The sequence below is a fragment of the Tamandua tetradactyla genome, chromosome 1, assembly GCF_023851605.1.
Source record: "Tamandua tetradactyla isolate mTamTet1 chromosome 1, mTamTet1.pri, whole genome shotgun sequence".
In the NCBI taxonomy this organism is placed as follows: Eukaryota; Metazoa; Chordata; class Mammalia; order Pilosa; family Myrmecophagidae; genus Tamandua; species Tamandua tetradactyla.
The window spans coordinates 81,608,756-81,626,170 of record NC_135327.1 but is presented as its reverse complement, the minus strand read 5'-3'; the positions used below and the strand labels follow the sequence as shown (position 1 = coordinate 81,626,170).

The 17,415-nt window shown below is 36.5% G+C and overlaps 1 protein-coding gene across 2 annotated transcripts in view; it reads left to right on the top strand.

The window, feature by feature from the left end:
- Positions 1-17,415, top strand: part of SUGCT (succinyl-CoA:glutarate-CoA transferase) — an 878,065-nt gene that overhangs the window by 400,450 nt on the left and 460,200 nt on the right. For both annotated transcript variants that reach the window (XM_077119443.1, XM_077119444.1), the window contains exons 10-11: positions 4,546-4,617; positions 13,905-14,002. In XM_077119443.1, coding sequence (XP_076975558.1) covers positions 4,546-4,617; positions 13,905-14,002 — 170 coding nt within the window. The remainder of the gene's footprint in view (positions 1-4,545; positions 4,618-13,904; positions 14,003-17,415) is intronic.

Genomic DNA, 17,415 nt, shown 5'->3' with positions numbered 1-17,415 from the left:
CAAGAGAGTGAGGAGGAGAGAATGAGGAGTGGATTACACAGTGGATAAGGGCCTGAAATTTAGGGTTTAAGGGCTTAGAAGGCACTGGCGCATTCCATTTATGTGGGGCACAGTATCTTAGTAATGATTTAAGAATAATGATAGTATTGATTTTCTACCTGGTATCAGCAACTTCACACTGTTGCTGTCTAGTCATAACTAAAACTGCTTTACTTCTTTTTTTTTTTTTTTGTCAAAACTTTTGGCAGTTATTTACTGGATTGATTGTTTTCTTACTTAAGCTTTTCTTTTTAACTTTTTAAAAATTGTATAATATAACATACATACAAATCAAAGAAAGTAAAAGCAGTAGTTTTCAAAGCAAGTGGTTACAGGACAGATCCCAGCATTTGTCATGGGCTACCATACCATCATTTCAGATTTTTCCTTATAGCAGCTCTAGAATATTGGAGGCCAGAAGGAAAAGATATTTTTTTATCATCACAATTGATATTTTTTTGTGAAAAATAACATACATACAAAAAAGCAACAAATTTCAAGGCACATACAACAATTTGAAACTGTTTTACTTTTATAATCATTGAATCAAACTTTTTATACTCCAATCATGGACTCTTCTTCTTCCACCTTGCTTGTTCAACTGTTCCCATTATGATTGTTCTTTGATTTCATCAGGACTTCTTATCCATTGAAAGCTTTTTCTTTGCCCCATCCATAATGTCCTCCAACTTCATCACTTTCTTCCCTATCCAGACAGTGCATCATTCATCACTCAGTTACGTTCTGGCTAGTTTTCTAATTTTCCTATCCCAGTGTCTTCTTGAAACATCCATTGGCTGAAACCCTAAACCTATTAGATACACATATCCATTTATTCTATATCTGGGTAACTAAGAGATGATGGAGAAAATCACTCAACTCTTCAGCAATCCACTATTGTTTGTTGGGATGCCCACTTTCCTATTCTCCCACTCTCTGAAATTATAAGCCAAAACATCTTCACTGTTTTCAGTTCTCCAGTCTCATATCTCCCCAACTCTTTTCAGTTGATGACCTCACCTGATATTTCATAAGAAAATTTAAGCATCCAGTGTGAACTTCCTCAGTTTCCCACATCCAAATTGACACAGTTACTTGCCCCTATTGCTATCCTTATCTGTGTTAGTTCTCTCATGTTAAAGTCCTTGAGAGGTCCCTCTTCATCCCTAAGGCTAGTCTTCCTTCTGTTTGTGCTCTGGGTCCCATCCACCCCCTATTACTGTCAACCTCTTTTTCTCTGCTGGATTCTGTCTCCCCACTATTTACATATCCTTGGATTTCTCCTGCACTAAAACTTTCTCTTTACACCCTATTTCTTTCTCCAGTCCTTTGCTTATTCCTCTTTACAGCTACACCTCTGCAACAGATACTTAAGCCATTTCCTTAACTGTTACTTCTTCCTTGATCCACTCCAAACTGCATTCTGTGCTCATCACCAGAACAGCTCTTGTTGAGTTCATGAAAGACCACATTGTAAACATTCTTCAGTCTTCATCTTACCTCTGACCACTCCCCTCTGCCTGGACTTCAAATGTGGGTAGCTTAAGACACAATCCTTGGCTCACTTTTCTTCCTGTTCTGTGGTTTGAACTTCTAAATGATTTCATCTATGTAATGGATTTAGTTATAGATTATAAGCAAAGGGCTCCCAACTGTTTATTTACAGCTCAGAATTTCATCTGGTCCCCAATTCCTACCCATATGACATTTCCACTGGAATATCTCAAAAATTCCTCAAAAGCCTGAGTCATCTGTGACACCTCCCTCCCCATCAACCCTTAACCGTGAACTCTTTGCCATCATATTCAATCCATTACCATCTCCAGTAGATTTTATCATCTAAATATTTCTTGATTTAATTTCCTTCCGTTCTTCTCTACTGTCAGGACCCTGATCTAATGCGTCATTATCTCTTGCCATGATCATCACAGTGGCCTCCTAATTCACCTCTCCATTTCCTTCTGTCTGTGTTCTGGGTCCCATCCTCCCCCTATTATTTTCAGCCTCTTCTTCTTATCCTCCAGTTGGTCTTCCAGTTTGAAACTAGAGGCATCTTTTACAAATGCAAGCCTGCTCATTCAAATTATTCTTTTAGTGAATTCCCATTAGTTTTATGTTATCATATTTCATCTGGCCTTTGACTTCGTCAGGCTCCTGCTAGAATGATATGACTCTTGCCTACCTCTACAGCCACTATTGTTCTATCCTTCCTCAGGTTCACTCATGGGCTGTTGCCCCTTCTCACCTCAGGTGCTTTGCACATTCAGTTCCCTCTGCTGGCAATGAGTCCTTTCCCCCTACTCTCTACCTACTTAACTCCTCTCAGCTCAGAGATCACTTTGCTAGGAAGCTTTCCTCCACAGCCCCCAAGTAAGACGAGATTAGGTCTACTTGTAAGATCTCCGTTTGGCCTGTACTTTTCCTTTCTAGTGCTTGTCACTGTTTTTAAACATTTGTGTGATCATTTGTTAGTGTCAGCCTACCCTGTTAGTGTAAGCTCATGTGGAGAAGGACTGTAGCAATTTTGCTTGCCATTTTCTACCCATTGTTTATGCAGGGCCTGGCACACTGTAAATGGTGCCAAGAAATATTTGCTGACACATGAGAAAACATATTTTATGAATCTTAATCATTATAATAATTCTAAAAGTAAGTAGCGATCATTCCTACTAAACAGAAGTTGAAAACTGAAGCTCTGAAATTTTGTAAGTTGACTGATTACACCGGTTAAGTAAGTGGTACAGCTGGGATTCATTTTACTGCTGTATCTGCCCTGTCTTATTGTGGCAAGGATGGTTTTTAAAGGATCCTCATTAGACCAGACATTTGGTTTCAGAATTTCACTATGGAATGAAATAAGTTTTTATTTGTGATATTAACAGCATGGTGTAAGGGTTGACTTGAAAACAAGACAAAATGAAACAAACATACCCTCCAGTTCCATCGAACTAGGAATGATTCAATAAATTTTGAAATTGGCATTTTGGGGCATTAAAAACAATGATGTTCAGAAATGCTTGCGATAAGATGCTTAATGCAAAAAAGCAGAATAGGAAATTTATTACAGAAGGATTGTGTAAATTATGTAACAAATAAGTAAAAAAACTTGAAAGAAGTATTCTTTATTAACAGTTGTTTATTCTGGGTGATAATATTGTGGGTAACTTTTTTCTCTTCTCCACCCTCCCATGTTTTTCTGTACTTGCCCAATTTTCTATAGTAATAATGTATTATTTATTTAAAATTGTATTTATGAGACAAATATTTTATCAACCATGACAGTAATAAATAATTATTTTAAAACTCCATAAATCTTACCATAATCCTTACAGATCTACTACTTAGTAATCTTTGGTCTAACTACATTCTTATGGCACAGCTGCTTATTCAGGCCTTACTTTCTAGTGATCATTTGCTAGGTATACCTGTTTAAAAATTTTTAATTGTATATTGGTAGAGATATATTTTGTGTTATGGTAGAGACTCAAGGAAGAAACAGGGGAATTTCTTCATTTATTGAAAAGAAATGCCCTACCCCCCAGTACTCATAAACTTGTGGAACATACCACTGATTCAATTTTTTAAAACATTTCTACACATTATACTTGGCACTCTATAATTGCTTCACATTTACTTACCCACTCTCCACCTTACTCTTCCCTCTCCAAAAAAGCAAGTGAAAAAGAACTGAAAAAGGTCCTCAGTAACTTCATAGTTAGAAACGGCTCCACCTCAGCTCAGATATCTTTTGTCCCTTACTCACATTTCTGTTGTAGATCTCTTTTCCATAGTTTGAAACATGCACGTGCATTATCTATTAATATTCAGTTTGCGTTTGCTTTTTGTGGAGAAGGGAAAATAAATGTTTAAAATAGTTATGTGATATTTTCTTAACATTCCTTACCAAATCAAGCAAAAAATACGAACATATAAAACCTTGTTATATTATGTTTGAGATCCATTTTAGTCAGCATTCTATTGTATGGATGCAGTCACTTGATTGATACATGAACATTTAAAAACTATTATTAATAGCCTAATGCTCTTCAGATATCATATTCGACATAGGAGGAGGAATACATTTCCTTCATTCCTTCTTTCCTTCCTCTCTTCTACCTATTCTTTTTATATTTTGTAGAAAATAGTGTACCATATTGTTCTTTGTCCTACAAGGAAAAACCTAGCATTAATACATACTATGCTGAAAACAGAATTCAATGTTATGAATTAAAATAAAACTCAGTGTTTTCCTTACTTTTTTAAATTGCTCTTTTTCCTTCAGTGATATAATTGAAGAGCTGGGAAGTGCATACAAAATCCCCAATGAGAACAACTATGCAAATATATAAGAGGAAAAGATACTTATTAGTTGGTATTTACCCATTTAATAACACTGTTTTAGAACAAACTTTCTATATAAAACTTTTAGAAATTAAGGTCAATTTTTGTGGTAGTCTCAGTATATACACTTACATATTTATGTTTTTGTTTATTTATTTATTTCAGGCTTTTAAAACCAAGGATGGCTATTTGGTAGTTGGAGCAGGAAATAACCAACAGTTTGCTACCGTGTGCAAGGTAATCTATAATCACTGAGATGACTTAGATGATATATGCAACAACTCATTTTGTTCAAAGCCGGGCAAGTTTGATTTTGCACAGAACAGTGTTGCTAAGTTTATAACCAGCTCAGGACCCTGGTGTAATCTCCTAAAATTATACCACCTACATAGCTGTTCATGGGTCTGAATCGACTGTTTGGCTACATTTGAAAAAGAAGAATCATAACAGCGTGAATTATCCTAAAATTTGACCTTCTTACCAGTCCAACAAATATAGAAAGTTTTAAAGGGTGTTTACACATGGACTTTCACCATTTTTTTTTTTAAAACATGTAAAGGCAAGTTAGGCCAAAATATAGTTAATCTACTGGTGAATATATTTCATTTAGCACTAGAAAATAATTTAAAAAAAGAGCACGGTTTTTAAATTAGTCTTTTTAATGAATTATTTTTTGCAAAATTCATGTTTTTATGTTTTAGCAGTTAAGGTTATATAAAAAGTGTTGCTTCTCAACAAAGCCTTTAGAAATGCCTTGGAACCATTTAAAATAATTTTATGTCGCAGATAGTCTAAAGTTTTAACATTGTCTAGACATTTTTATTTATTTTGGATTCAATGTTTCCACTATTTATCCAGACTTTTGCTTTTATGTTTTTATTTAAGGCCTTAGGCTTCAATTCAATTTTTCCAGCTATAATCCAGCAATATAATATGTTTCTTCTAGTTTTGAAATATGTATTTATGATTTTTTTTTTTTGCATGAGCAGGCACTAGGAATTGAACCCAGGTCTCTGGCATGGCAGGTGAGAACTCTGCCACTGAGCCACTGTTGCCCACCCTATGATTTTGTTTTTATTTTTCTTATGTGTAGATAAGGCCGTCTCCTACTGAGGATTTTATTCTGGTCAGGAGAGGTTCATTTTTTGTACTAACCACATTGCCATGAGTTTTGAGTTTTGTTAAAGATGCCTGTGAATTCCTTAGGGGAAGAAACTTATTATAGTCAACTTATTATGTACAAAAATTATCTATTATGGTGCCTCTTTTGTATGTGGGTTAACGAGCAGACCTAAAACCACAGCAAAGGGGTGGGAAGTGCTTTGGAGAAGGTGACAAATGGAGATAGTTCCCATTGCAGGAAGAACTGCAACATCTAAGGTGGGTAGGAGGAGAGTGTTTATAATGGTGACTCTGAATAAGTGCACAGAAAATTGATTCAAACATTTGATCTGGGATCAAAGAATCTTTATTATGAACGGTCAATGTTAAAAATATGAAACATACGGAAGCCGTTGCTTGTGAAGTCATTTGCGTACTCTAGCTGCAGAGATGTAAAAGCCAGTTCATTGCTATAAATGAGTACAGATTTTCTTCCTGGACCATATGTTTTGGAGTTTGCTCTCTGCAGAAAGGAAAAGAAAAAAGAAATTACTGGTTGACATATTCTTCACTGTTGTTGAAAATAACTGCACTGAATTCTTTTTATTTTTGATTCATTACTGCTGGTGAATTTGAACCATTTGAATGTCCTCATAAATATCCATAAGAACAATTTGTATAAGAAAAAGATTTTTGTTTTCAAAGCATAATATTTGGCATACTGTTTAGTACTAAAATACAACCTATTGAAAGGGTGCGCTACTATACATTTTTGTGAAAAGAAAATATTCAAACCTTTGGATAATGGCACACTTGACCTTCTTTTTTTCCATAGTAAGTTAGATATAATAATCCCTATTATGAGCCATTAAGGAAATATCTATATGACTTTCTGTGATTCTCAGAGACTTACTGTGATTCTCAGAAGAAAAGATTTATTTGTACAGGATTTTAGTGTTATTTACATCATTTATTAGGCATCCTGAGCAAATGTTACAATTTGTTGTACTCCTTCAACCTTCATAATTTTATCCTTAGATATAAACTTGTACTAACAGTCTTTTCACTAAGAAAAATCAAGGGTTTGCATTTTTTTTCTAGGCATATATAATGGATAAGAGAGTTTCTTCTAAGTGTTTTATATTCAGATTTATGTATTACTGAGGAATCATATTCAAATTGGCTTTACAGAGATGAGGTCACCAGTTTTTATAGGGAGCCCATCAAAATTGTTTTGAGCTAGAAGCCCATCATGAAAGAAGGGCAGTTCTACTTCCTTGGGTGAAATGTGTCAGTGCTGCCTGCAGTGAATGAGTGGAATTTGTTTATGCCTAGTCTCCTTTAAAATAGGATTTGATGTACTAGTTAACTAATACTTCTTTGGGAGGAGCTCTATTAGGGAGTTCTCTTGGGATTGGAGTGGGTAAGAATATTGTGTTCAAGGCTTAGGACTCAGAAAATATTCCTGAGTATAAAATGAACCTTGGCTTATAACAAATTCCACTTTATGTACCTTAACGTGAACAGAAGAGTAAAGAAAATAACATATGTAAGCTATTTTAGGCTTATTGATGCCAATGCTAATAGATATTCCTATTTGAAGAGGATTGGCATCCTTTTAAAAAAGTCATTTAGACTGAAGATTTATTTTATTGTGAAGGCAATATGCATCAGTTCTCAAGTTTATTATACATAGAAATCTCCTGGAGTCCCATTCTCAAAGATTTTGATTTAGTAGGTCTGGGGCGGGGCACAGAAAACTGCAATTTTAATAAGTACTTTAGCCGATTTTATAGCAGGTGGTCTGATCTGTTATTATAGTATAATTCCTGAGACATAAAAGAGATTTGTCACTGGTCAGGTGGCCTCTGGCAAGGCACTTAGTTGTATGTAACCATCTGTTTCCTCATGTATAATATCAAGATTATAATACATAGCTATGCTAATATATAACTTCTGGTTATTTTAAGGATTAGATTAAATTAGATAAGAAAATACTTAGTATAGTCCTGGTTCCCATTATGAAATTGGTAAATGGCCTTTATGAAAGTTAGATATGGAGATTCTGGTTCTGGGGAAGATGAAATAAGCAAACTTCCTCTATCTCTTCCACTGAACACGATTAAAAAATCAGACAGAATGCATGGAGCATGTATTTTAAGACTGAAAAGTAAATAGCAGCAGGTGCACTGGAAAGAACACCAGAATTTGAAGTACCTGAAAATCAACAGTGAATATACTACTTTCCTCTCTCCAGTTATTCCCTGACCAGAATACAAATGCGCTTGACAACAGAAATGGGCACCTGGGATTAGAGAGAGCCCCTGGAGATATCCTTCGAAAGGGAACTCCTAATGTTCATAGAGTGCATGGAAATCTTCTTGTGTTGTTGTTTTCTCTTTTCCATTTTTTCGTACCACTGTCCCCAACCAATCCTTTGGTGACAGCAGCAGAAATTGCAGTGTAAAGCGAACTAGCAGGAGCCCAAACTCTGAGAGATGGGAATCTTCCTCTCCATCCCTGAGATATGATCCCCAAAGAGAAGCTTAAACCTCTGTTGCTTTTTCCCTCCTCATCAACCTGCCGCTTGACCTGGAGGTGGGGGTTGACCATCTAAAGCTCCAGCTTCCCAGCTGGAGGAATTAAAATTGGAGCTCCAGGAAAGTGGAAAGTTTTGGAGAGATTGCAGAGAGGAAAGACCTTGTAAAAGAGAGGCCTAAAGTTGTTTATGAACTCCTCAGCACATCCCTGAGCTGCACATGTGTAGATCTGAGCCTAATCAGTACACTAATCAGTACACTAAAGGTGCTCAGAACTGATTTAGCACATAGACAACTGCCCACATCTTAGCAAGAAAATTAGGTGGGGCATATGTGGGGCAGATCCAAATAGCACTGTATAAGCTTTGAACACTGACCTAATATTAGAGCCCAAACACACAAAAGATGGGTTGGAACTTGTGGTCTGTACCTAATAAGTTTGATTGCCTGGTATAAACAACAACAGCATTAGAATAAGATGCAGAAGCTCATAATATAGCGTTCATAATGTAATATTCAAGATGTCCATTATACAATCAAAATTTGCTTGGCATTTGAAGAACCAGAGTTTAGATAGGAAGAGATAATAAATGCCAATGCTGACATATCACAAATGTTGGAATTATCTGATAAAGTCTCACAGCAGCTTTTATACAAATGCAACAAGCAATCATGATCACTCTTGAAATAAATATAAAAGTAGAAAGGTTCAGCAAAGAAATAGGTGATGTGAAGAAGAGCCAACTAGAAATTTTGTAACTGAAAAATACAATAACTGAAAAAAAATTCTCACTAGACAGGCTCAATAGCACAATGCAGATGACGGAGGGAACAGTCAGTTCACTTGAAGATAAAGTGAAAGGATGCAGATGACAGGAAATAGTCAGTTCACTTGAAGATAAAGTGAAAGAAATTTTTCAATCTGAACAACAGAGAGGAAAAAAGATTTACACCTTCCCCTGCCAAAGGAAAAGGAAAAAAAGAAACAATGAGAAAGAGAACAGATCCTTAGGGACTTGTGTGACAGTTACAAGAAGAGCAATATTTATGTCATCATAGTCCCAGAAGGAGAGGAGAAAGTGTACAGTGCTGAAAAAATATTTGAAGAAATTATGACTGGAAACTTCCCAAATTTAGTGAAAGACATAAAACTACTGTGAACTCTACACCAGGTAAACCCAAAGAAATGATATGCCAAACATGTCAAAACAAACTGCTAAAACTAAAGACCAAGAAAAAAAATCTTGAAAGCACCCAGAAATGAACAATATATCACCTAAAAGGGAATTATAATTCAGTTGACTCCAGCATTCTTGTCAGAAACTAGAGGCCAGAATGAATTGGCGCAACATATTTAAAGGGCTGAGAGAAAAGAATTGTAAACCTAGAATTCTATATCCAATGGAAATATCCTTAAAAATGGAGATGAAATAAAGATAATCTCAGATGGAGAAAAACTAAAAGAATTTTTAGCCACTTGACCTGCTTTAAAAGAATGGTTAAAGGAAGTTCTTCACCAAGAAGAGAAATGGTGCCAGAAAGAAACTGGGAACATGGGAATAATAAATATCTGAGTAAATATTCTACTCAGATATTTATTGTTCTACTCTTGAGGTCTTTAATATGTATTTGATGGATGAAAACAAATATTATAATATTGTTTGATGTGGTTTTCAATGTATGCAGATGTGATATATAAGAAATATATAATTCAATATGAGGGAAGGTATAGAGGTCTATATCAAGGTAAGGTGTTTATATTCCACTTGAAATATTGATTCTAAGTAGACTTACAAAAATTACATATGATATCCTCTAATACCTAGAGAGATCACTAAAAAATTATACAAAGATAATAAAAATCAAAGTAGATGAGATACAATACTAACAAACTTAAAATTTATCCAATTCTATGCTGTCTATAAGAAATTTGCTTCAAATATAATGATATAGCTAAGTTAAAAGCAAAAGAATAGAAAATGTATACCATGTAAACACCAGTCAAAGAAAAGCTGAAGCGGCAATATGAATAATGACACATTTTTGTCATTTCAGTAAATTTATTTGCAGCAAGTCCTTGTCAAAGGACTTAGCCATTTGCACTGGCTGAGGTGGTCTGAATTGGTTGAGAAATTAGGTAACCTCAGATTTTGTTTTTCAAAGGAGATTCACTGTTCCTATATTTAAAAAGTAGATCCCAATCTTATAGTGTAATTCATTTTTCAGTTTTTGTGCTTTTTTGCATAGACAATATCCTTTTAGTTGTTTTGAGTTATTGTACTATGAATTAGATGACCTTTTTGGTGCACTTGATACATATTTATTGAACTGAACTGAATATCATAAACTGGCAAGGAAACTTCACTAGGGAGAATTGCAACACTAAGAACTATGCTAAAGAAAGAGTCTCTTTGGACAAGTCTTCCTGGGAAGTGGTAGATCCCAACAGCTCAGAGATCCTCTACGGCAAGGCCACAGACTTGCACCATTCTAGAGGCATCTTTCACCTTCTTGTAGCATCCCTCCCAACAGCTGAACAAAGAGGGGCAAGGCCTTCAGGATGCAACTGTTTCCTTTTTTAATTTCATTTAGAGAGGTTGTAGGTTTATAGAAAAATCATGCAGAAAATAAATTAGCAATACATTGATTAGTGTGGTACATTTGTCACAACTGATAACAAATGTCATTATAAGTACTTTAAGGTTTCCTGTTTGTGTTTTACAGTCCTATGGTTTTTAAAAAATTTGTTCTAGTAACATATATACAACCTAAAATTTCCCCTTATAATCACATTCAAATGTATAATTCCATGCAGTTAATCATGTTCACAATATTGTCCTACTATCACCAGCATCCAGGTGTAGTGTTCTAGTGTGCTAGCTGCCGGAATGCAACACACCAGAGACGGATTGGCTTTTAATAAAAGGGGATTTATTTTGTTGGTTCTTCAGAGGAAAGGCAGCTAACTTTCCACTGAGGTTCTTTCTTACGTGGAAGGCACAGGATGGTCTCTGCTGGCCTTCTCTCCAGGCCCCTGGGTTCCAACAACTTTCCCCGGGGTGATTTCTTTCTCCATCTCCAAGGGCCCGGGCTGAGCTGCAAGTGCTGAGCTGAGGAATGCCAAGCTGCTAGACTGTGCTACATTGCGTTCTCTCATTTAAGCACAAGCCAATTAAGTTAAACTTGTCACTCATTGCAGCAGACACGCCTCCTAGCCGACTGCAGATGTAATTAGCAACAGATGAGATTCACCTACCATTGGCTCATGTCCACAGCAACAGAACTAGGTGCTTTCACCTGGCCAAGTTGACAACTGAATCTAACTACCACATGTAGTATAATCTGTTAGATGATATTTTAAGTAGCAATTGAACTTAACATGTGTTCTATCATTAATGTCCATAAACAAATTGAAGTGAGAACAGTGTGAATGGCTATGACCTGTACCATGTCACAATTCCTGCTTGGAAAACAGTTCCTTCAAGAGGTCATAGGTCATAGGAAGTATCGACATTAAAAAGTATTTGTAGGATATATGGAATAAGGTCTATGCAGAGAATACTGGCTAGAAGGTCCTATATCTCAAATTGTTCACACTATTTATCTGTAGGTCAATTAGTCAGTTGACAGATGTGTTCTCAGCACTTTGCGTGGGATACACCAATGGACAAAAATAACCCTTACCTTTTGTAGCATATTCTCGAGCAGGGGAGACAGAAAATAATAAACATGATCAATATATTAGAGGATGATGGGTGTATGGAAATATTAGAGTAGGGGAAGGGGGACTCAAGGGATTTGGGTGGGCTGTGGTGGGGGTGGGGCAGTCAGGGCAGTCACTTTAAGAAGTTGGTATTTGAGCAGACTCAGTGAAGGAGAGGAGGTGTTAGCCAACTGTTTGCCTGATGGAAAATATTTTGGGAAGAGGGAATAGATGTTGCAAAAATCCTGAGGCAGAAGGGTGACAGACATGTTCCTGGAGCACAGAGATCTAGGGCGACTGCAGCATGGGAGAGTAGCAGGTGATATCAAGGAGGTAACAGGAGTTTGGCTTTTGCTCTAAGGGAGATGGGAAGCCTTAGATAACAAGAAGATTAAAACATTCTGCCGTTTCTGCTATCGTGTCTCTTCATTTTTTAGAGAACTGGCCTGCCCTCCCTCCCTTTCTTCTACCCTTCCTCCCTTCCTGCCTTCTCCTTTCCTCCCTTTCTCCTTTATTCTCCCCTCCCTCATTTCTTCATAAACAAGAATATGCTTTATTATTTCTTCTGGGGAAAATATACCTAGTCAGAATACTTCACATTTGGTTAGTGCTTAGTATGTCAAGAACATTCACACGTTATTTAATTTTATCTGAAGCAGCACTCGTTTTTAAGCATCAAAAGAATGCTTATGATCACAATCTCTCTAGAAGTGTTTTCAGTACTGGCACTGCTGATGACAGAAGGATGACTTCTTTGACCCACTGTTTTACACCTACTTTCAAAGAGAAAGGAGGTCAAATAAGTCAAATACAGCGAAGGGCAACAGGAACTTCCCAGTTACCCTTGAATGCAATTGCTCAGTTAGTTTTTTATGTAGTTCATAGTATATTCTGGGCGAAGCCAGATTTATAATCTTAACCTCTGATTTAGTGAAAACACTTGCTTTTTCTTGAGATGACTTATTTACTGTTAGGGAGGCAGGGGTTCTGATTCCTGACCAAGCCTTGAGGCCACTTTGGGGATCAGGTGTGGCAATGGGGAGTGTTTTAGAAAGGGCACTGGATGTGGTGTCACTCTAAAATCTAGGAGAGTAATGCTGTCTTTATTAATCCTCGAGGGCATTGAATAAGTAAAATATGGGAAAGAGAAATCATACCATGGAGATGGCGTCTTTACTTTAAGGGAAACTTCTTCACCTCTCTCTTCTTTTAAGATGATTAATGACTTGATTTTATTTAAACTATAGGAAACAAATGAAACCGTTAAATGTTTATACTCAGAGAAAATGCATTAATAGAGGTGATGAAGCTTTCTGTAAGCCATATGACTCTCCAACACAACTGCCAAACACTGCCTCAACACATTCTTTTTAAAACTTCTCTTCCCTTCCAAATCCACTTGGTACTTTCATCATGGTCTTGTTAAAACTGCAAGATGTCTGAGGGGACTTGCAAGATATATTTTCCTTTATTGACGAAGAGCAAAAGACAAAGTATATAAAAACATTTCATTATTCCTTCAGGGAGGCATATTAAAGAAAAAATAGGGATACTTCTATAGGAAGCATATCTTTTAATTTGACATTGTTTTAATGGCGAGCATTTGGAGGAAATGCATACGCTTTGCCTTTATTTTAGCGCCTCATCCCAACATCCTGGATAAGACCCCTGGGACAGACAATATTATTTTATTTACACATGGAACAAATAAATGAATATGCCTACAAGGTAGTAATGATTGTGTGCTTTATTTCAGGGCAAATGGTACTTATAATATTGGTTGTCAGAATTAGGTCAGTTTGAGCCAGTTTTGTGTCTGTCTCCTTATTTCTTTAAACATGACTTGCTATGGGAGACTGATAACTCTTTTTTTTATATTTTCATATATGGGCAAAAGGCTTATGAGGTTCTGATAACATTTTCTGTGCTCTTGTATGTGGGTACATGCTTAAATGGTACCCACTTAAGGAAGGTACCCACTCCTTAAGTGAAAAAAAAACCAGTCACTAGCATAATCCATCCTAATTATGTGACCCTTCCCTCCTTATCCATTTGTTGAGAGGTGTAATCACTGGCAAGGAGTGGTTTTGGAGAGTCAGTGGTCGGCTCTGAACACACCCACCCTTAGGCAGGTACAAGAAAAACCTGTGAATTAAACTTAAATTATTTTTCCCTTTTAGATCCTAAATTTGCCTGAATTGATTGATGATTGCAAGTACAAGACTAACCACCTGCGGGTCCAGAATAGAAAGGAGCTTATTAAAATACTATCTGCACGGTAAGCTTGAATTTAGTACTTGTACATTTACAAACTAATATGCAGTAAGCATTTATCTGGTGTTTTGTGGTATTCTTTTGTGGCTCATTTAGATCAACTTGTAATTCTCTCTCTCATTGCACAAAACTGAATAGTGAAAAGATATTTTAAAGCTATGTTTTTACTTTACTTGAAAGCATTTTATGTTTTATTCAGTACTGAACCATAGTTGTGACGATACTAAGAAAGTCATAATGACTTGAACTAGGTTGTTTATTTGTGGCATGCAACTGTTTGTTTGGATTTAGTATATCTAAAATGCTAATAGTAATAATGCAACATTATTTTTATACATTTGCCATGTTAAGTGTTCTACACACATTTTCACATTTAAGCCTGTTTGAAACTAGTATGTACCCAAGAAAAGCCATTTTTAATCCTGATTCCATCTTGTGGGGGCAGCATTTTTAAACTGGATTCAACACTGCAGGGTGGAAATCTTTGATTAGATTATCTTCACAGAGATGTGGCTCTGCCCATTCTGGGTGGGTCTTGATTAGTTTAATAGGGCCCTTTAAAAGGGGAAACATTTTGGAGAAAGCTCAGAGCAGGTGCAGACGCTTGGAGAACAGTTGCTTCAGAGCTGACAGAGCCAACATGAAACCCAGACATTTGGAGATGCAGGGCCCAGCAAATGTTGCAGTGTGCCTTCATGAGAGCCAAGCAAGCCAGAACCCAGAGTTACGTTACAGAGGAGCTAAGTGAGGGCCCACAGATGCCAAGTGAGGAACCCCCAAAGAAAACAGAGGCTGAAGACAACAGAGCCCAGGAGCAAGGGACAAGCAGATGCCAGCTGTGTACCTTCTCAGCTGACAGAGGTATTTTCCACAACATCAACCTTTCTTGAGTGAAGGTAACCTCTTGTTGGTGCCTTGGTTTGGACATTTTCTCAGCACTAGAACTGTAAACTTATAACTTATTCCCTTTTTAAAAGCTTTTCCATTTCTCATACATATTGCTTTCTGGCAGCATTAGCAAAATAATACAACCCCTGTGATGTAAGTACCATTGTATCCATTTTCCAAAAACCCAGTTATATCAAGAACTTGTTGGCTTTTCTGAGCCCTTCTTGTGAATGTTTGTCATGATTAGAATTCTGGGTTGTTGAAAATGTGACTTGAGTTATGGGTCATAAAGGATTAATGTTAATTAATTAAAGTATTTGATTTCTAAATTATTACATTGATGTCAGGTTATGCTTTTGTTGAAACCTGTATCAATTTTTCAAGTCTGCCCCCACAAAAGTGGTAGTTTTTACTCTTTCCTTTCTGTTTCAATTTTGTTTGCTTCTAAAACTTCTCAATTTATAGAAATAGACTTTGTGGTTTTTTGCATATCAAAATGGCCACATGAGTTTTTCTTCATTAAGGAAAATTTGCTCTCCTGCCAATAAATTAAGCAATTTTGTTCAGCTACCCTATCTTGTCTTCTGAAAAGTCCAATGTGTTTTTGTGTAGAAATAAAATTCTGCTAATTTATTTTTATTTCAGTTCCCTTTACATTTGAGAATATCCGTGTGAATTTCTGAGTCAACATTCAATTTACCTATTTACTCTATCTTGGATTTTAAGCACTTCTGAACACTGCCTATCCTTCTTCCAGCTGCCAAATGCCCTTGAAATCAATGGGGGCTGTGTGTGTGGGGCTGATATGTAGGGAGATGAGAATTAGGCTCCCCTTTCCTGGTCATTAGTTAAATATAACTCTGATTCTACCATGAAGCCCCTGAGCCCTTGATCATTAACCTTTCTACACATGAGAATTGTCCATTTATTTCTGCTTTTTGCCCCTTTGTCTCTCAACCAATTTTAATTCATTTAATTTGTTGATAGGACTTTTTCCTTTCACACCATAGTTACCGAGTTTAAATAATAGCCACTTGTGAGAAACTTTATCAAAAGCTCTTTGAGAGTCTAAATAAATCGTATCCATGCTGTGAGAAGAGTGGATCCCAAGAAAAACACAAAACCTAGGCATACAACTGTCATCTTGTTATTTCCTTGTTAGCCCGTTTTAAGTTTAGGAACCACAAAATTAAGCCATTGGTTTTCTATGTCCCCAAACCTTTTTATTCCTTGCTAAATTCCGTGGTAGAATTCTGCTCTGGAAAGACTTTAACATCATCTGTAATAGTTTAACTTCTTCTTTCTCTCTTTGGGGTGAATGAAATGATCTGTTACCTCCTTCTTTCTACTCTTATGCACACAGAAGTAAGGATTGCAACATTCTGGAACCCATAAGGTTTTTATGTTTTATGCAGAATTAAGAATGTATAAGGAATCAAACCACAAAGAAGAGACCAGTGGGTAACCAGTGGGTAATCCTAAGAAAATTTGAAAGGGGAGTTTGCATCATCACAGGTACTGCTGTTAAAGTGTAGAATGCAAGTACAGCCCTTAGCTGTTTGGAGGCCAGATTTCATAACCTCTTTGTGCTAGTGTGTTGTCATTTCTTGGTGCTCTGGTTTGCAATTCTTCAGTCTCTTGCAGCTAAAATCTCTTCTCTTCCATGATGGATCAAGTGATAACCAGGGAAGATTGGAATATTGATTAATTTCCATTTATAATCTTATCATTTCTTTTTTTTGAACAAATGTCACTGGATCCATTAATGCTTTTTAGTACTTGGCTTTCAGAAGCCACTGTAAATGTTTAAAATTTATCATTTTCATTATATGATTCTATACTTTTCAGTACTCAACAACTTGAAGAGAGCTCCCTATTCATTATAGGATTAAATCTAGTCTCTTCAGTCTGACATCCATGAGCTTCCAGTCTGACTTCACCTTTCCTTTCCACTGTCACTCATATTATGTTTCAGTATAAAGCCCCTGCTCTAGCCACACTCCCATTTGGTTCCTTCTCCCCCTCTTCCCTGGAGTACTTACCAGGCTTACCATTATTCCACAGTCAGGCTTCAAGAACAATTCTATGTCTCCAGCAAGCTATTCTCAACTATCTGGTTTTCTGCTCGGGTGACAGTACCTTCAAGAAATAAGGTCTCCTTTTTGTTCCTTTTATCTGATCTACCAGTTATCAAATGCAAACACAATTACATTAGTGGTTGTGGACATGACACTGTTAAGGGTTCTGCTTAACATTCTAGTCTTGCTCAACAAGTTAGCTCAACCAGGTTGCTCAACCAAATTCTGATGAACTCAGAACTTGTGAATCAATTTAAATGTGCTTTCTGAATATATAGCCACAGTAGTTCTCAGTCACATAAAGGAGGCAGGGACAAGAAACTAGCATTTAATAGATGCTTAATACATGCCAGATAAGTATTCTTATTCCCATTTACAGCTGAAAAATATGAAGTGTAGGAAAGTTAGTCTTGAGGTCAGATGCATAGTGACTAGTTAGAAGTAGGATTCA